We start from the raw sequence: 21,313 nt of genomic DNA on the forward strand, positions 1-21,313 counted from the left end.
GTACTATATTGAAGAGAAGTGGTGATAGTGGACATCCTTATCTTGTACCGGTTTTTAGGGGGAATTCTTGAAGTTTTCCCCCATTTAATATGATGTTGGTGGTGGGCTTATTGTTGATTGCCTTAATAATGTTGAGATATGTCCCTTCTATTCCAATTTTTTGCAGTGATTTTATCATAAATGGATGTTGAATTTTATCAAATGCGTTTTCAGCATCTGAAATGACCATGTGATTTTGTCTTCAGGTCTCTTTATATGATGAATTACATGGATTGATTTTTGTATGTTGAACCAGGTTTGCATCCCTAGAATGACCTCTACCTGATCATAGTGTATGATTTTCTTTCTTTCTTTCTTTCTTTCTTTCTTTCTTTCTTTCTTTCTTTCTTTCTTTCTTTCTTTCTTTCTGTGGTACTGGGGTTCCTGGAAGCCCTTCTACTTCCAGGCTACACTCGCAGACCTATTTTATACTTTTGTAAAATTTGGAAACAGGGTCTCTTAAGCCAGGGAGGCTGGCTTCGAACCTGCGCAATCCTCCTGTCTCCACCACCCAAGTGCGGGGATTACAAGCGTGCGCCACCACGCCCGGCGTGTATGATTTTCTTGATGTAGTTTTGATTGCATGTTGCTAGTATTTTGTTTAGCAGTTTTGCATCTAAGTCCATCAAACATAGGCCTGTAGTTTTCCTTCCTTGAACTATCATTATTTTTTTTTTGGTATTAATGTGATGTTGGGTTTATAGAATACATTTAAGAGAGTCCAATTTTTTTTATATTTCATGAAATAGATTGAGGAGTATAGGGATTAGCTCTTCTATAAAGGTTTTATAAAATTCACATGGAAAATCCCATCTAGTCCTGGACTTTACTTTAATGACAGGCACTTTATTACTGTTTAAATATCTTTGATTGCTATTGGTTGATTTAAATATTATACATCTTCTTGACTCAGTTTAGGCAGGTTGTACTTATCTGGAAAGTTGTCGATTTCCTCCAGATTTTTCATTTTTTTTGAGTATAGTTTTTCAAAGTAGTTTCTGATAATCCTCTAACTATCTCCATTTACATCTCAATTTTTCCTATTTTGGGTTGACTCTCACTCTCATTTTTTTTTTTTTTGGTGGTACTGGTGTTCCTGGAAGCCCTTCTACCTCTGAGCTACACTCCCAGACCTATTTTTACATTTTTATTTGGAAACAGGGTCTCCTAAACCAGCGCGTGCAGCTGGCTTCGAACCTGCGCGATCCTCCTGTTTCTGCCTCCCAAGCGCGGGGATTACAAGCATGTGCCACCACGCCCGGCTTCTCTCTCATTTTTTTGGTTAGGTTGGCTAGTGGTTTGTCTGTCTGGTTAATTTTTTCAATAAAACAACAGTGAGTTTTGTTAATTTTCTGTATTTTTTAATTGTCTACTTTCTTCATTTCTGCTCTGCTTTTAATGATTTCCTGTCCTCTACTGGCTTTGCGGTTAGATTTTTTCAATGCCTTTTCAGTCTCTATTGAAATGATCATATGATTTTTGTCTTTGGTTCTGTTTATGTGATGAATTACATGGATTGATTTTGGATGTTGAACCAGCATTGCATCCCTGGGATGAACCCTGCATTTTCATGGTGTATGATTTTCTTGATTTTTCTTTCTTTTTTTTTTTTTGGTTGCAGTACTGCAGATGAAACCTATAGGCATTCTACCTATGAACTACACCCCCAGCCCTTTTATTCTTTACTTTGAAACAGGGTCTCACTAAATTGCAGAGGGCCTCACTAATTAGCTGTAGCTGGCTGTGAACCTGAGATCCTCCTGTCTCAGCCTCCCAAATTCAGGGATTACAAGCATGTGCCCCCATGCCCAGCTTCTTGATGTGGTTTTTAATGTTTATTGCTACTATTTTGTTTAGCAGTTGTAATCTAAGTTCATCAAAGATATAGGCCTGTAGTTTTCCTTTTGAGCTTTCTATATTTGGTTTTGGTAATAATGTGGTGTTAGCTTTGCAGAATGTATTTGAGAGAGTCTTATTTCTCTTTCATGAAATAGATTTAGGAATGTAAGGATTACTCTTCTATAAAGGTTTTATAAAATTCACTTGAGAAACTTTCTGGTCCTGGGCTTTTATTTTATGGTAGGCTCTTTATTGCTGTTTCAGTCTCTTTGATTGCTATTGGTTGGTTTAAATTTTCTATATCTTCTGCCGGGCATGGTGGTGCACGCTTGTAATCCCCGCGCTTGGAAGTCGGAGACAGGAGGATCGCGCAGGTTCAAAGCCAGCTGCACTGGCTTTAAGAGACCCTGTTTCCAAATAAAAATATAAAATAGGTCTGGGAGTGTAGCCCTAAGGTAAAAGGGCTTCCAGGAACCCCAGTACCACTAAAAAAATTTCTATATCTTCTTGACTCAGTTTAGGCAGGTTGTATTTATCTGGAAAGTTGTCAGTTTCCTCCAGTATTTCCATTTTGATGACATATAGTTTTTCAAAGTAGTTTCTAATAAACCTCTGGATTTCTACACTGTCAGTAGTGATATCTCCTTTTTCATCTCTTATTTTCATAATTTGGATTGCTTCTCTCTTTTTTTAGTTTGGCTACTGGTTTACCATCTTGTTAATATTTTTTAAAGAAATCAGCTTTGGTTTTATTGATTTTCTGTATTTTTTATTATCTATTTCGTTCATTTCTCCTCTGCTTTTTTATAAGTTCCTGTCTTCTACTGGCGTGGGATTAGATTTTGTCAAATTCTTTTTCAGTGTCTATTGAAATGATCATATGATTTTTGTCTTTGGTTATGTTTATGTGATGAATTACATGGATTGATTTTCTTAAGTTGAACCAGCCTTGCATCCCTGGGATGAACCCTACATGTTCATGGTGTATGATTTTCTTGATTTTTCTTTTCTTTTCTTTTTTGCAGTAATGGGGATGGAATCCATAGGCATTCTACCTCTGAGGTATATCCCCAGTCCTAATTTTCATTCTTTACTTTGATACAGGGTCTCACTAAGTTGCAGAGGGCCTCACTAAGTAGCTGAGGCTGGCTGTGAACCTGCAATCCTCCTGTCTCAGCCTCCCAAGTGCTGGAATTAGAGGCATGTGCCACCACACCTAGCTTCTTGATGTGGTTTTGAATGTGTATTGCTAGTATTTTGTTTAGCAGTTTTGCATTTTAGTTCATCATAGATATAGGCCTGTAGTTTTCCTTTCTTGAGCTGTCTGTATTTGGTTTTGGTAACAATGTGATGTTAGCTTTGCAGAATGTGTTTGAGAGTCCCTTTTTGCCTATTTCACGAAATAGATTGAGCAATGTAGAAATTAGATTTTCTATAAAGGTGTTATAAAATTCACTTGAGAAACCATCTGGTCCTGGGTTTTTCTTTGATGGTAGGATCTTTATTGCTGTTTTAATCTCTTTGATTGCTATTGGTTGGTTTAAATTTTCTATATCTTTTTGACTCAGTTTAGGCAGGTTGTATTTATCTGGGAAGTTGCCAATTTCCTTCAGATTTTCCATTCGTTGACATAAATAATTTTTTTTTTTTGGTACTGGGAATGTAACCCAGGAGTATTCTATCTCTAAGCTACACCCGAGCCAGTTTTTATATTCTTTATTTTGAAATCCTGTCTCACTGACTTTCAAAGGGTCTCACTAAGTAGCTGAGGCTATCCTTGAACCCTGATCCTTCAGTGTCAGCCGTCAGAATCCTGAATTACAAGCATGTACCACCATACCCGGCTGTTGGAGTATAGTTTTTCAAAGTAGTTTCTGATAATCATCCGAATTTCTACACTGTCAGTAGTGATATCTCCTTTTTCATCTCTTATCTATGCAACTTGGGTTGATTTTTCTTTTTTTGGTTAGGTAGGCTAGTGTTTTCTCTATCTTGTTATTTTTTTCGGGAAAGGAGCTTTGGGTTTTGTTAATTTTCTGTATTTTTTATTCTCTACTTTCTTGATTTCTGCTCTGCTTTTAATAATTTCCTGTCTTCTACTGGCTTTGAGGTTAGATTTTTGTCAAATGCTTTTTCAGTGTCTGTTGAAATGATCATATGATTTTGTCTTTGGTTCTGTTTATGTGATGAATTACATGGATTGATTTTTGTATGTTGAACCAGCCTTGCATCCCTGGGATGAACTCTACATGTTCATGGTGTATGATTTTGTTGATTTTTCATTTTTGTGGTACTGGGGATGGAACCCATAGGCATTCTACCTCTGAGCTATACCCCCAGTCCTAATTTTCATGTTTTTTTTTTTTTGGAAACAGGGTCTCACTAAGTTGCAGAGGGCTTCACTAAGTAGCTGAGGCTGGCTGTGAACCTGAGATCCTCCTGTCCCAGCTTCCCAAATTCAGAGATTACAAACATGTGCCACCATGCCCAGCTTCTTGATGTGGTTTTGAATGGGTGTTGCCAGTATTTTGTTTAGCAGTTTTCATCTAAGTTCATCAAAGATATAGGCCTGTAGTTTTCCTTTCCTGAACTGTCTTTATTTGGTTTTAGTAATAATGTGATGTTAGCTTTGCAGAATGTATTTGAGAGAGTCCCTTTTTTCTACTTCACGAAATAGATTGAGGAATGTAGGGATTAGCTCTTCTGTATAGGTTTTATAAAATTCACTTGGAAAACCATCTGGTCTTGGGCTTTCCTTTGATGATAGGCTCTTTATTGCTGTTTCAAACTCTTTGATTGCTATTGCTTGGTTTAAATATTCTATATCTTCTTGACTCAGTTTAGGCAGGTTGTATTTATCTGTAAAGTTGTCAGTTTCCTCCAGATTTTCCATTTGTTGGTGTATAGGTTTTATTTTTTGGTTTTGGTACTAGGAATGGAACCCTGGGGCAGTCTACCTCTGAGCTACAACCCCAGCCCTTTTTTTATTCTTTAAGATCGGGTCACACTGACTTGCAAAGGACTTCACTAAGTAGCTGAGGCTGTCCTTGAACCGTGATCCTCCAGTGTCAGCCTCCAGCATCCAGAATTATAAGCCTGCACCATCATGCTCAGCTGTTGGAGTATAGTTTTTCAAAGTAGATTCTGATAATCCTCTGGATTTCTACACTTTCAGTACTGGTATCTCCTTTTTTATCTCTTATCTTTGTAATATGGGTTGATTCTCTATTTTGGTTAGGTAGGCTATTGTATGCTCTATCTTGTTAATTTTTTGGGGAAAGGAGCTTTGGGTTTTGTTAATCTTCTGTATTTTTCATTCTCTACTTCGTTGATTTCTGCTCTGCTTTTCATAATTTCCTGTCTTCTACTGGCTTTGTGTTAGATATTGTCAAATGCTTTTTCAGTGTCTATTGAAATGATCATAAGATTTTTTTTTTGGTGGTACTGGGGTTCCTGGAAGCCCTTCTACCTCTGGGCTACACTCCCAGACCTATTTTTGTATTTTTATTTAGAAACAGGGTCTCCTAAGCCAGCGCGCGCGGCTGGCTTCGAACCTGCGCGATCCTCCTGTCTCTGCCTCCCAAGCGCGGGGATTACAAGCGTGCGCCACCACGTCCGGCATCATAAGATTTTTATCTTTGGTTCTGTTTATGTGATGAATTACATGGATTGATTTTTGTATGTTGAACCAGCCTTGCATCCCTGGGATGAACCTTACATGTTCATGGTGTATGATTTTCTTGATTTTTCTTTTTTTTCTTTCTTTCTTTCTTTTTTTTTTTTTGTTTTGTTTTTTTGTTTTGTTTTGCAGTACTGGGGATGCAACCCATTCTACCTGTGAGCTAAACCCCAGCCCAAGCGTTTATTCTTTACTTTGAAAAAGGGTCTCACTAAGTTGCAGAGGGCCTCACTAAGTAGCTGAAGCTGGCTGTGAACCTGGGATCCTCCTGTCTCAGCCTCCCAAATTCAGGGATTACAAGCATGTGCCACCACACCCAGCTTCTTGATGTGGTTTTGAATGTTTATTCCTAATATTTTGTTTAGCAGTTTTGATCTAAGTTTATCAAAGATATAGGCCTGTAGTTTTCCTTTTGAGCTTTCTATATTTGGTTTTGGTAATAATGTGATGTTAGCTTTGCAGAATGTATTTGAGAGAGTCTTGTTTATTTCTCTTTCATGAAATAGATTTAGGAAAGTAAGGATTACTCTTCTATAAAAGTTTTATAAAATACACTTGAGAAACTTTCTGGTCCTGGGCTTTTCTTTTATGGTAGGCTTATTGCTGTTTCAGTCTCTTTGATTGCTATTGGTTGGTTTAAATTTTCTATATCGTCTTGACTCAGTTAGGGAGGTTGTATTTATCTGGAAAGTTGTCAGTTTCCTCCAGTATTTCCATTTTGATGGCATATAGTTTTTCAAAATAGGTTCTGATAAACCTCTGGATTTCTACACTGTCAGTAGTGATATCTCCTTTTTCATCTCTTATTTTCATAATTTGGACTGCTTCTCTCTTTTTTTGTTTAGATTGGCTACTGGTTTATCATCTTGTTAATTTTTTTTCAAGAAATCAGCTTTGTTTTTTTAGATTTTCTGTATTTTTATTCTCTACTTCATTTCTCCTCTGCTTTTTTATAAGTTCCTGTCTTCTACTGGCGTGGATTTAGATTTTGTCAAATGCTTTTTCATTGTCTATTGAAATGATCATATGATTTTTGTCTTTGGTTATGTTTATGTGATTAATTACATGGATTGATTTTCTTAAGTTGAACCAGCCTTGCATCCCTGGGATGAACCCTACATGTTCATGGTGTATGATTTTCTTGATTTTTCTTTCCCTTTCTTTTTTTCCTTCTTTCTTTCTTTCTTTCTTTCTTTCTTTCTTTCTTTCTTTCTTTCTTTCTTTCTTTCTTTCTTTCTTTCTTTCTTTTTCTGTACTGAGGATGTAACCCATAGGCCCAAGCTACAACCCTAGCCCTGATTTTTATTCTTTACTTTGAAAAAGGGTCTCCCTAATTTGCACAGGTCCTCACTAAGTAGCTGAAGCTGGCTGTGAACCTGAGATCCTCCTGTCTCAGCCTCCAAATTCAGGGATTACAAGCATGTGCCACCACGCCCAGATTCCTGATGTGGTTTTGAAGGCGTGTTGCTAGTACTGTGTTTAGCAGTTTTCATCTATGTTCATCAAAGATATAGGTCTGTAGTTTTCCTTTCTTGAGCTGTCTTTATTTGGTTTTGGTAATAATGTGATGTTAGCTTTACAGAATGTATGAGAGTGTCCCTTTCTTTTTCTATTTCACAAAATAGATTGAGCAATGTAGAAATTAGAGTTTCTATAAAGGTTTTATAAAATGAACTTGAGAAACTTTCTAATCTGGGTTTTTCTTTGATGGTAGGCTCTTTATTGCTGTTTCAATCTCTTTAATTGCTATCGGTTGGTTTAAATATTCTATATCTTCTTGACTCAGTTTAGGCAGGTTGTATTTATCTGTAAAGTTGACAATTTCCTCCAGATTTTCCATTTGTTGGTGTATAGGTTTTATTTTTTGGTTTTGGTACTAGGAATGGAACCCTGGGGCAGTCTACCTCTGAGCTACAACCCCAGCCCTTTTTTTATTCTTTAAGATCGGGTCACACTGACTTGCAAAGGACTTCACTAAGTAGCTGAGGCTGTCCTTGAACCGTGATCCTCCAGTGTCAGCCTCCAGCATCCAGAATTATAAGCCTGCACCATCATGCTCAGCTGTTGGAGTACAGTTTTTCAAAGTAGATTCTGATAATCCTCTGGATTTCTACACTTTCAGTACTGGTATCTCCTTTTTTATCTCTTATCTTTGTAATATGGGTTGATTCTCTATTTTGGTTAGGTAGGCTATTGTATGCTCTATCTTGTTAATTTTTTGGGGAAAGGAGCTTTGGGTTTTGTTAATCTTCTGTATTTTTCATTCTCTACTTCGTTGATTTCTGCTCTGCTTTTCATAATTTCCTGTCTTCTACTGGCTTTGTGTTAGATATTGTCAAATGCTTTTTCAGTGTCTATTGAAATGATCATAAGATTTTTTTTTTGGTGGTACTGGGGTTCCTGGAAGCCCTTCTACCTCTGGGCTACACTCCCAGACCTATTTTTGTATTTTTATTTAGAAACAGGGTCTCCTAAGCCAGCGCGCGCGGCTGGCTTCGAACCTGCGCGATCCTCCTGTCTCTGCCTCCCAAGCGCGGGGATTACAAGCGTGCGCCACCACGTCCGGCATCATAAGATTTTTATCTTTGGTTCTGTTTATGTGATGAATTACATGGATTGATTTTTGTATGTTGAACCAGCCTTGCATCCCTGGGATGAACCTTACATGTTCATGGTGTATGATTTTCTTGATTTTTCTTTTTTTTCTTTCTTTCTTTCTTTTTTTTTTTTTGTTTTGTTTTTTTGTTTTGTTTTGCAGTACTGGGGATGCAACCCATTCTACCTGTGAGCTAAACCCCAGCCCAAGCGTTTATTCTTTACTTTGAAAAAGGGTCTCACTAAGTTGCAGAGGGCCTCACTAAGTAGCTGAAGCTGGCTGTGAACCTGGGATCCTCCTGTCTCAGCCTCCCAAATTCAGGGATTACAAGCATGTGCCACCACACCCAGCTTCTTGATGTGGTTTTGAATGTTTATTCCTAATATTTTGTTTAGCAGTTTTGATCTAAGTTTATCAAAGATATAGGCCTGTAGTTTTCCTTTTGAGCTTTCTATATTTGGTTTTGGTAATAATGTGATGTTAGCTTTGCAGAATGTATTTGAGAGAGTCTTGTTTATTTCTCTTTCATGAAATAGATTTAGGAAAGTAAGGATTACTCTTCTATAAAAGTTTTATAAAATACACTTGAGAAACTTTCTGGTCCTGGGCTTTTCTTTTATGGTAGGCTTATTGCTGTTTCAGTCTCTTTGATTGCTATTGGTTGGTTTAAATTTTCTATATCGTCTTGACTCAGTTAGGGAGGTTGTATTTATCTGGAAAGTTGTCAGTTTCCTCCAGTATTTCCATTTTGATGGCATATAGTTTTTCAAAATAGGTTCTGATAAACCTCTGGATTTCTACACTGTCAGTAGTGATATCTCCTTTTTCATCTCTTATTTTCATAATTTGGACTGCTTCTCTCTTTTTTTGTTTAGATTGGCTACTGGTTTATCATCTTGTTAATTTTTTTTCAAGAAATCAGCTTTGTTTTTTTAGATTTTCTGTATTTTTATTCTCTACTTCATTTCTCCTCTGCTTTTTTATAAGTTCCTGTCTTCTACTGGCGTGGATTTAGATTTTGTCAAATGCTTTTTCATTGTCTATTGAAATGATCATATGATTTTTGTCTTTGGTTATGTTTATGTGATTAATTACATGGATTGATTTTCTTAAGTTGAACCAGCCTTGCATCCCTGGGATGAACCCTACATGTTCATGGTGTATGATTTTCTTGATTTTTCTTTCCCTTTCTTTTTTTCCTTCTTTCTTTCTTTCTTTCTTTCTTTCTTTCTTTCTTTCTTTCTTTCTTTCTTTCTTTCTTTCTTTCTTTCTTTCTTTCTTTCTTTCTTTTTCTGTACTGAGGATGTAACCCATAGGCCCAAGCTACAACCCTAGCCCTGATTTTTATTCTTTACTTTGAAAAAGGGTCTCCCTAATTTGCACAGGTCCTCACTAAGTAGCTGAAGCTGGCTGTGAACCTGAGATCCTCCTGTCTCAGCCTCCAAATTCAGGGATTACAAGCATGTGCCACCACGCCCAGATTCCTGATGTGGTTTTGAAGGCGTGTTGCTAGTACTGTGTTTAGCAGTTTTCATCTATGTTCATCAAAGATATAGGTCTGTAGTTTTCCTTTCTTGAGCTGTCTTTATTTGGTTTTGGTAATAATGTGATGTTAGCTTTACAGAATGTATGAGAGTGTCCCTTTCTTTTTCTATTTCACAAAATAGATTGAGCAATGTAGAAATTAGAGTTTCTATAAAGGTTTTATAAAATGAACTTGAGAAACTTTCTAATCTGGGTTTTTCTTTGATGGTAGGCTCTTTATTGCTGTTTCAATCTCTTTAATTGCTATCGGTTGGTTTAAATATTCTATATCTTCTTGACTCAGTTTAGGCAGGTTGTATTTATCTGTAAAGTTGACAATTTCCTCCAGATTTTCCATTTGTTGGTGTATAGGTTTTATTTTTTGGTTTTGGTACTAGGAATGGAACCCTGGGGCAGTCTACCTCTGAGCTACAACCCCAGCCCTTTTTTTATTCTTTAAGATCGGGTCACACTGACTTGCAAAGGACTTCACTAAGTAGCTGAGGCTGTCCTTGAACCGTGATCCTCCAGTGTCAGCCTCCAGCATCCAGAATTATAAGCCTGCACCATCATGCTCAGCTGTTGGAGTACAGTTTTTCAAAGTAGATTCTGATAATCCTCTGGATTTCTACACTTTCAGTACTGGTATCTCCTTTTTTATCTCTTATCTTTGTAATATGGGTTGATTCTCTATTTTGGTTAGGTAGGCTATTGTATGCTCTATCTTGTTAATTTTTTGGGGAAAGGAGCTTTGGGTTTTGTTAATCTTCTGTATTTTTCATTCTCTACTTCGTTGATTTCTGCTCTGCTTTTCATAATTTCCTGTCTTCTACTGGCTTTGTGTTAGATATTGTCAAATGCTTTTTCAGTGTCTATTGAAATGATCATAAGATTTTTTTTTTGGTGGTACTGGGGTTCCTGGAAGCCCTTCTACCTCTGGGCTACACTCCCAGACCTATTTTTGTATTTTTATTTAGAAACAGGGTCTCCTAAGCCAGCGCGCGCGGCTGGCTTCGAACCTGCGCGATCCTCCTGTCTCTGCCTCCCAAGCGCGGGGATTACAAGCGTGCGCCACCACGTCCGGCATCATAAGATTTTTATCTTTGGTTCTGTTTATGTGATGAATTACATGGATTGATTTTTGTATGTTGAACCAGCCTTGCATCCCTGGGATGAACCTTACATGTTCATGGTGTATGATTTTCTTGATTTTTCTTTTTTTTCTTTCTTTCTTTCTTTTTTTTTTTTTGTTTTGTTTTTTTGTTTTGTTTTGCAGTACTGGGGATGCAACCCATTCTACCTGTGAGCTAAACCCCAGCCCAAGCGTTTATTCTTTACTTTGAAAAAGGGTCTCACTAAGTTGCAGAGGGCCTCACTAAGTAGCTGAAGCTGGCTGTGAACCTGGGATCCTCCTGTCTCAGCCTCCCAAATTCAGGGATTACAAGCATGTGCCACCACACCCAGCTTCTTGATGTGGTTTTGAATGTTTATTCCTAATATTTTGTTTAGCAGTTTTGATCTAAGTTTATCAAAGATATAGGCCTGTAGTTTTCCTTTTGAGCTTTCTATATTTGGTTTTGGTAATAATGTGATGTTAGCTTTGCAGAATGTATTTGAGAGAGTCTTGTTTATTTCTCTTTCATGAAATAGATTTAGGAAAGTAAGGATTACTCTTCTATAAAAGTTTTATAAAATACACTTGAGAAACTTTCTGGTCCTGGGCTTTTCTTTTATGGTAGGCTTATTGCTGTTTCAGTCTCTTTGATTGCTATTGGTTGGTTTAAATTTTCTATATCGTCTTGACTCAGTTAGGGAGGTTGTATTTATCTGGAAAGTTGTCAGTTTCCTCCAGTATTTCCATTTTGATGGCATATAGTTTTTCAAAATAGGTTCTGATAAACCTCTGGATTTCTACACTGTCAGTAGTGATATCTCCTTTTTCATCTCTTATTTTCATAATTTGGACTGCTTCTCTCTTTTTTTGTTTAGATTGGCTACTGGTTTATCATCTTGTTAATTTTTTTTCAAGAAATCAGCTTTGTTTTTTTAGATTTTCTGTATTTTTATTCTCTACTTCATTTCTCCTCTGCTTTTTTATAAGTTCCTGTCTTCTACTGGCGTGGATTTAGATTTTGTCAAATGCTTTTTCATTGTCTATTGAAATGATCATATGATTTTTGTCTTTGGTTATGTTTATGTGATTAATTACATGGATTGATTTTCTTAAGTTGAACCAGCCTTGCATCCCTGGGATGAACCCTACATGTTCATGGTGTATGATTTTCTTGATTTTTCTTTCCCTTTCTTTTTTTCCTTCCTTCTTTCTTTCTTTCTTTCTTTCTTTCTTTCTTTCTTTCTTTCTTTCTTTCTTTCTTTCTTTCTTTCTTTCTTTCTTTTTCTGTACTGAGGATGTAACCCATAGGCCCAAGCTACAACCCTAGCCCTGATTTTTATTCTTTACTTTGAAAAAGGGTCTCCCTAATTTGCACAGGTCCTCACTAAGTAGCTGAAGCTGGCTGTGAACCTGAGATCCTCCTGTCTCAGCCTCCAAATTCAGGGATTACAAGCATGTGCCACCACGCCCAGATTCCTGATGTGGTTTTGAAGGCGTGTTGCTAGTACTGTGTTTAGCAGTTTTCATCTATGTTCATCAAAGATATAGGTCTGTAGTTTTCCTTTCTTGAGCTGTCTTTATTTGGTTTTGGTAATAATGTGATGTTAGCTTTACAGAATGTATGAGAGTGTCCCTTTCTTTTTCTATTTCACAAAATAGATTGAGCAATGTAGAAATTAGAGTTTCTATAAAGGTTTTATAAAATGAACTTGAGAAACTTTCTAATCTGGGTTTTTCTTTGATGGTAGGCTCTTTATTGCTGTTTCAATCTCTTTAATTGCTATCGGTTGGTTTAAATATTCTATATCTTCTTGACTCAGTTTAGGCAGGTTGTATTTATCTGTAAAGTTGACAATTTCCTCCAGATTTTCCATTTGTTGGTGTATAGGTTTTATTTTTTGGTTTTGGTACTAGGAATGGAACCCTGGGGCAGTCTACTTCTGAGCTACAACCCCAGCCCTTTTTTTATTCTTTAAGATCGGGTCACACTGACTTGCAAAGGACTTCACTAAGTAGCTGAGGCTGTCCTTGAACCGTGATCCTCCAGTGTCAGCCTCCAGCATCCAGAATTACAAGCCTGCACCATCATGCTCAGCTGTTGTATTATAGTTTTTCAAAGTAGTTTCTGATAATCCTCTGGATTTCTACACTTTCAGTAGTGATATCTCCTTTTTTATCTCATCTTTCTAATATGGATTGATTCTCTATTTTGGTTAGGTAGGCTATTGTACTGTCTATCTTGTTAATTTTTTCGGAAAATAGGTTTGTGTTTTGTTAATTTTCTATATTTTTTCATTCTCTACTTCATTGATTTCTGCTCTGCTTTTCATAATTTCCTGTCTTCTACTGGCTTTGTGTTAGACATTGTCAAATGCTTTTTCAGTGTCCTTTGAAATGATCATATGATTTTTGTCTTTGGTTCTGTTTATGTGATGAATTACATGGATTGATTTTTTTATGTTGAACCAGCCTTGAATCCCTGGGATGAACTTTACATGTTCATGGTGTATGATTTTGTTGATTTTTCATTTTTTGTGGTACTGTGGATGGAACCCATAGGCATTCTACCTCTGAGGTATACCCCCAGTCCTTATTTTCATTCTTTTTTTTTTGAAACAGGGTCTCACTAACTTGCAGAGGGCTTCACTAAGTAGCTGAGGCTGGCTGTGAACCTGCAATTCCTGTCTCAGCCTCCCAATTGCTGGGATTACAATTGTGTGCCACCACGCCCAGCTTCTTGATGTGGTTTTGAATATATGTGCTAGTATTTTTTAGCAATTTTGCATCTAATTTCCTCAAAGATAAAGGCCTGTAGTTTTCCTTTCTTGAGCTGTCTTTATTTGGTTTTGGTAATAATGTGGTGTTAGCTTTGCAGAATGTATTTGAGAGAGTCCCTTTTTGCCTATTTCACGAAATAGATTGAGCAATGTAGGGCTTAACTCTTCTATAAAAGTTTTATAAAATTTGCTTGGGAAACCATCTGATCCCGAGCTTCTTTTTGATGGTAGGCTCTTTATTGCTATTTCAATCGCTTTGATTGCTATTGGTTGGTTTAAATTTTCTATATCTTCTTGACTCAGTTTAGGCAGGTTGTATTTATCTGGAAAGTTTTCAATTTCCTCCAGATTTTCCACTTGTTCACATATACTTTTTTGGTACTGGAGATGTAACCCATGAGTATTCTACCCCTGAGCTATACCCCCAGCCCCTTTTTATATTCTTTATTTTGAAATCGTGTCTCACTGACTTGCAAAGGGCCTCACAAAGTAGCTGAGGCTGTCCTTGAACCATGATCCTCTAATGTTAGCCACCAGAATCCTGAATTACAAACATGAACTACTTACTAGGCTGTTGGAGTACAGTTTTTCAAAGTAGTTTCTGATAATCCGTTTGATTTCTAAACTGACAGTAGTGACATCTCCTTTTTCATCTCTTATCTATGTAATTTGGGTTGATTCTATCTCCTCTCTCTCTCTCCCTCCCTCCCCCCCCCTCTCTCTCTCTGTTATGTGGGCTAGTGGCTTATCTATCTTGTTAATGTTTTTGAGAAACCAGCTTTGGGTTTTGTTGATTTTCTGTATTTTTTCATTCTCTACTTTGTTGATTTCTGCTCTGCTTTTAATAATTTCCTGTGTTCTACTGGCCTTGGGGTTAGATTTTTCAAATGCTTTTTCAGTGTCTATTGAAATGATCATATGATTTTTGTCTTTGGTTCTGTTTATGTGATGAATTACATGGATTGATTTTCGGATGTTGATCAAAACTTGCATCCCTGGGATGAACCCTACATGTTCATGGTGTATGATTTTGTTGATTTTTCTTTTTTTTTTCTTTTTTGTGGTACTGGGGATGGAACCCATAGTCATTCTATCTCTGAGCTACCACCCCAGCCCTAATTTTTATTCTTTACTTTGAGACAGGGTCTCGCTAAGTTGCAGAGGGCCTCACTAAATAGCTTAGGCTGGCTGTGAATCTGCCATTCTCCTTTCTCAGCTTCCCAAATTCAGGGATTACATGCATGTGCCACCACGCCCATCTTTTTTTTTTTTTTTTTGTGGTACTGGGGATGGAACTCTTATACTTCTGGGCTACATTCCCAGACCTATTTTATATTTTTATTTGGAAACAGTGTCTCTTAAGCCTGTGGGGCTGGCTTCAAACCTGCGTGATCCTCCTGTCTCTGCCTCCCAAGCATGGATGGGGATTACAAGTGTGAGCCACCAAGCCCGGCTCAAGCCCAGCTTCTTGATGTGGTTTTGAATGTATGTCGCTAGTATTTTGTTTAGCAGTTTTGCATCTAAGTTCATCAAAGATATAGGCCTGTAATTTCCCTTTCTTGAGCTGTCTATATTTGGTTTTGGTAATTATGTGATTTTAGCTTTGGAGAATGTGTTTGAGAGAGTCCAGTTTTTTTTCTATTTCACGAAATAGATTTGGGGAATGTAGGGATTAGCTCTTCTATAAAGGTTTTTTAAAATTCACATGGAAAACCATCTGGTCTTGGGCTTTCCTTTGATGGTAGGCTCTTTAATTGCTGTTTTAATCTCTTTGATTGCTATTGGTTGGTTTAAAGACTCTATATCTTCTTGACTCAGTTTAGGCAGTTTGTATTTATCTGAAAGTTGGCAATTTCCTCCAAAATTTTCGTTTTGTTGATGTGTAGTTTTTCAAAGTAGTTTATGATAATCCTCTAGATTTTTAAACTGTTGGTAGTGATATCTCCTTTTTATCGCTTATTTTCATAATTTGAGTTGATTTCTCTTTTTTGGTTGTTATCTAATGGTTTTTTCTTGTTACTTTTTTCTAGAAATCAGCTTTTGGTTCTGTTGGTGTTTTTTGTTTTTGTTTTGTTTTGTTTTTATTTTGGTGGTACTGGGGATGGAACCCTTTTACGTCGGGGCTATACTCCCAGACTATTTTATATTTTAATTGGAAACTAGGTCTCTTAAGCCAGCGAGGCTGGCTTCGATACTGCACTATCCTGTCTCTGCCTCCCAAGCGCGGGGATTACAAGTGTGCACCACCACGCCTGGCTCTGTAATTTTTTATTCTCTCTCTTTTTTTTATTTCTGCTCTGATTTTAGTAATTTCCTGTCTTCTGCAGGCTTTGGGGTTAGATTGTTCCTCTCTTTCAAGGGCTTTGATGTATATTATTAGATTATTTATTTGGTGATTTTCTCTTCTTCCTATGTGAGTACTTAGTGCTATGGATTTTCCTCTTAATACTTTGTTCAAAGTGTCTCAGAGGTTTTGATATGTTACATCTTCTATTTTCAGTTGTATCTAGAAATTATCTCGATTTCATCCATCTTCTTTTTTTATTATTTATTTTGAAACGGGTTTTACTAAGTTGCGGAGGTCCTCACTAAGTAGCTGAGTCTGGCTATGAATGGTGATCCTCCTTTCTCAGCCTCCCATATGTTGGGAGTTCAAGTGTGTGCCACCATGCAGGGCCTTTTTTTTTTTTTTTTGCGGTACTAGGTATGGAACTCAGGGGCATTCTACCTTTGAGCTACACCCCCAGCCCTCCAGCCTTATTTTTTATTCTCTGTTTTTAAACAGGGTCTCACTGAATTTCAAAGGGCCTCATTAAGTAGAAACTGAGGCTCTCCTTAAACCATGATCCTCCTGTCGGTCTCCTAAATGCTGGGATTACAAGTGTGCACCACCATGCTTGGATTGTTTTTCTTTTTTTGAGCTGGGAATTTAACCCAGGGGCATTCTACCTTCAAGACCCCCCCCAGCTTTTTCTATTTTCTTTTGTTTGGAAACAGTCTTAATAAGTTGTTGAGAGCCCTCCTTTCTCATCCTCCCAAGTTCTGAGATTACAGATGTGTGCCACCACACCCAGCCGGACTCTCAGTGGGACTCTCTTGACTTGTAAAATGGAAACAATACTAATTGGGTGATGTGTGCTTGTATCCCTCCAACATCTTGTACCCCGTTATGATGTATAACTACAATGCACCAATAAAAATTTTAATCAGTAAGGCCTAGTTTAATGTTGTTAAAAGCATTAAGTGAGATTATGTATATCTATAATTCAATTATAATGGAAATAATAATTTGTTAATATTATTGACCATTATGAATTTATAAAGATTACCAACTCTTAAAAAGAGCAAATAAGGAACATAGAATATTTCTCAAGGATAGACTCAGAATTAATTTTTTCATACTAGGGATTGGACCCAGGGGTTTTATATCTCCAAGCCATACTCTCAGCCCTTTTTAATTTTTCATTTTAATTTTGAGACATGGTCTCACTATGTTGCTGAGGCTAGACTCAAACTTGCAATACTCTGGTCTCAGCCTCCCAAATACTGAGATTATAGGCATGTGCCACCATCCCCCCGCTCAAATTTATTTTTAAAGTGCCCATCATGCCATTAGAGAGTTCAGCTCTTCCCTTGCTACAAGGTTCCATCAATTTAGAGCCATCAAATATGAGCATCTTAAATCTTTCTCCCAAACACTTCCTAGCCAGATCTAGTGGGGCAAGGTACTGAACTCTATACCATTCAATCTTTATAATACTTGAAAGATAAGGGACTCTGAGATTTCTATCTATGTATCTGCACACCTGAGCTCCACCCACCCATTCTCTAGAAATCAAGTATCAAAATGAGGAGAGTCTTACCGTGACATGACACCAGAGACAGCGGAAATCTTGAAGTCTTTGATAACTTCCACAGCTCTCATTGCAGACGGAGCAATGAGAGCCGATAGGAATGTTTCCTTCTATCCATTGATGGGGCATATCCTGAGGAAGGGGAAGAAGATACAAAGAGGTTGGAGTTAGTGATGTAGGGAAGGAAAGGCAGCTGGAATAACTGCATCACCCCATGGAGGACATTAGGCAAAAGCCCTAAGTTCTTTATGATCCTGCCCTCCCTGCTCTAGTTCTAGTGATCAATGACAGATGGAAATGTGTGTGTATGGGGGTGTTGTTCTTTGGAATTAGTTAAGATTGTGAGTCTGGGGAAGGGGCCCACTTTGCTTAGTTGGCAACACAATGAATTGTTCCTCCCCCTCCGTGTGTCCTGAATGAAGGGGACATGGGAGAGTGACCATGGGAAGGAATATTTACTACTTACTATTTCATCTGCAGGCAGGAGGAGGTCATCGGTAACTGACAATGTATTCCATTTACAGTCTTTGCTTGCTCTCAAAGCACATAATCTGTGAGATTTGACTTTGCACACTGTGAGAAGAGGAAGAAAACACATGGATGTGAATAACTTGACAATGGAGATTCTTATTTCCTTCCCACAGCTGCCCCCAAAGTTAGAACCCAGACACATTCTAAACAGTTCTGATCCACCTGCAGAGGCTTACTTCCAATATGATTCTTACCAGCTAAACTTTCTACTCTTCAGCATTAATGGATGGTATACTCTTGTGGCCTTATAGTCCCATAACCCCCCAAGCCAAACCTTTCATTTTTTAATGGTACTGGGGATTGAACCCAGGGGCATTCTCCCGCTGAGCTATACTCCCAACCTTATTTTATTTTATTTTTTAATTTGAAACAGAGTATCACTAAGTTGCAGAGGGCCTTCCTAAATTGCTGAGGCTGGCCTTGAATCTGAGCATCTCCTGTATGTTTCCCAGGTATTGGGATTGTAGATAGTGATCCACCATGTCTAGTTCCAACCTCCCATTTTTATTTATGGGAATTCCCCTTCATGCGAATCCTTCCCTTCTCGACTTCTCACTCAGGGTTAAGCTCATACCAGAATCAGTGATCTAGAGTGATTCAGTGATATTAAGGCCATATAAGCTCCTTCACCCCCATCCCATGCACTGAACTCTGCTTTGTAAAGGAATCAGGAACATACCTTCACAGGTTATGGCATCTCTGGATAACACAGGAATGCTCTCTCTACAAACATTGCAGTGCTGAGTTCGAGTACTCTGGCTGGAATACCAATAGTGCATACCAACAAGGAAAGGATTGTTTTCTGCTGCAGGTATCTAAAAGAAATCAGAGAAGAGAGAATGGAGGATTAATCACAGAGACAAATTAAGGAATGTCAGAAAATCTGCTGGTACAGCTAATGGCCTGCTATGTAGCTGTCAGAGCTTGTGAAGGCTATAGCCAATACCTGTATTTTTTGTTTTTGTTTTATTTGGCTAGTGGTTCGTCCATTCATTCATTCATTCATTCGTTCATTCAGGCTAGTGGTTTTAGAAAGGGAAAAAGAATAAACTGGCAGATCCTGAAATAGGAGCTTTAGTCAGGAGCAGAATCACTGTATTGGTTTGCTCCAAGCCAAGTTTGACCTGTTAGCCTTGGACCTGCCTCTCTTTGAGTAGAAAGCAAAAGAAGAGAGTGAGTTAGAAATTCAGTGATCCAAATGTTCTGGCCAGGAAAGAAATGGAGGGAGGAGGCAAGGCTCTGACTGTGTGCTTTAACTACACTCCCCTTTCTGGCCCTCCTTGTGGCCACGTGAGCTGAGAATCATTTTGTCTGGAGAACATTTAAAGGAGCTTAAACTCTTTTATCTCAGGAGCTTTTTGTTCACATATTCTTTTGAGAATAACAAGCTCTGACTGCCTATAGCAGGTTTTTGGTTAATTAATTCACTATTTAATAATTCATTAAGCAAATGTTTACTGAGTATATACTTATATGCTTGATGTTTTCAAGGCATGCATGATAGACTGATGAACAAGACAACGTTCCCTCCCTTCAATGGAGTGACATTCTGTTTGGTGTCTCCTGACATGGTAACCCATCTTACATTATTGTTAATCTGATTATGAATGCTACATTTGAGTATGACAGCTTGACTCTCATGACTGAGGGGAAGGCACAGGATATACCCCAAATTTGTTCTGGGTATATCTTCACAGGATTTTCCCATCTATTTTCTAATTTTTGTGAATGTCTGATTTCCTCCTTCTCTGCCTTCCTCTACAGTTGTACATAGGCACACACAGATTTTTTTTTTATTCTTTGTGTATGTGTGTAGTTTTGGGGATTGGACCCAGGAGCATTCTATCTCTAAGCCATGCCCCCAGCCCTATCTATTTTATTTTTTATTTGGAAAGAGTCTCATTAAGTTGCTGAGTGCCTTACTAAGTTGTTGAGGCTGGATTTAAACCTGCAATCCTCCTGTCTCAGCCACTCAAGTACAAGGATTTCACAGGGATGTGTGTTACCATGCCTAGCTATTTTTTTATTCTTGACATTGCAATGGGTTGGGTGGGTAAAGGCATGATGCCTTTAAAAAGAACTATATATTCTCTCTGACATCAGATATTAGTGGTTCATTAGAGGGAGAGCTATTGAGGGCTCTGCCACAGTAAATATTCAACCTGGATAAACACACAGAAATTGGCCATCCAAGACATAACCTGCATATAGCACTTTCAAATTTCCTCCACCACACCCTCATTGATTATATGCTAAGCTATCACTAGATCCATTTGGAAGCCACTGGGAGGAAAACCTATTCTGATGAGCTAAGGGCTTCTTAAGTAATGGTCCAGAATTTCTTTGTGATTGGAGTGGTTATTGTGTACTAAGACTCTAGATAGCTCTAGGAAGATCACAGTAGAAAGTAGTGAGTTTATATATTCCCCAAGCCACTAGAGTGGAACCTTTTTTTCTTTTAGTACGGAGGACTGAACCTAGGGTGTTCTACTTCCAAGCTACACCCTCAGCTTTTTAAAAATTTTTTTTTAATTTTAAAACAAAGTCTCGCTAAGTTGCTGAGGCTGGCTTTGAACTAACTTATAATCCTACTGTGTTAACCTCCCAAGTACTGGGATTACAGGCGTGTGCCACTGTACCTGGCTAGACTGTACCTCTACAAACATCCTTCTTCTCTCCTATCTCCTTCCCTCTTCCAATAATTAATAGCAGTGTACTATGTGTTATGTAACACACTATGCCCTGGTGCTGCAGAGATGAATAAATCACAGCTTTTGCCCTCAAGAAGCTCCTAGTCTAATGGGACAGGCAAGGTCCAAAATATCATTCCACTAAGAATGCCAAATGATCACTTTGAGAATGAGCAAGTTTTTACAGTATCAAGTGGAATAAATGCAGAACTATGACTGAATAGAATAATGAATTTCATGCCCAAATTGGCCACATTATGAATAGAAAGGAATATTTAATGAGTGTTGCTTAGATTCAGCACCCAAGGAGATGGAGTCTATATTTCTTGTGCACATCTTATTCTATAAGGTCATGTTGATGCATCTAACCCTGAACAAACATGTGTGGTGGGTTGAGTTGTGTGCCCCTCCCCCAAATGTCTTCAAGTTCTAACCTTGTACCTGTGCATGTGACCTTATTTGAAAACAGGGTCTTTACACTTGTAAACAGGTTAAAATGTGGTCATTCTAGATTCAGGGGGGCTCAGATCCAATGACTGGTGTCCTTATGAAAACAGAGAAATAAGAATACAGAAGTATCCAGAGAAGAGGACACCTTGTAAAGATATAGAGCATCCAAAACCCAGGGGAGAACACCATGTGACCATGGAGGCAGAGAGTAGAGTGATGG

General features: G+C 37.9%; 1 protein-coding gene across 1 annotated transcript in view; it reads right to left on the bottom strand.

Moving 5' to 3' along the window:
- The window catches only part of DGKK (diacylglycerol kinase kappa), a gene marked incomplete at both ends in the record, with an annotated part of 168,427 nt that overhangs the window by 59,461 nt on the left and 87,653 nt on the right, over positions 1-21,313 (bottom strand). Inside the window, 3 exons of the mRNA XM_080718578.1 lie at positions 17,432-17,554; positions 17,889-17,995; positions 18,633-18,768. Coding sequence (XP_080574704.1) covers positions 17,432-17,554; positions 17,889-17,995; positions 18,633-18,768 — 366 coding nt within the window. The remainder of the gene's footprint in view (positions 1-17,431; positions 17,555-17,888; positions 17,996-18,632; positions 18,769-21,313) is intronic.

The sequence above is a fragment of the Muscardinus avellanarius genome, assembly GCF_963383645.1.
Source record: "Muscardinus avellanarius genome assembly, chromosome: X".
In the NCBI taxonomy this organism is placed as follows: Eukaryota; Metazoa; Chordata; class Mammalia; order Rodentia; family Gliridae; genus Muscardinus; species Muscardinus avellanarius.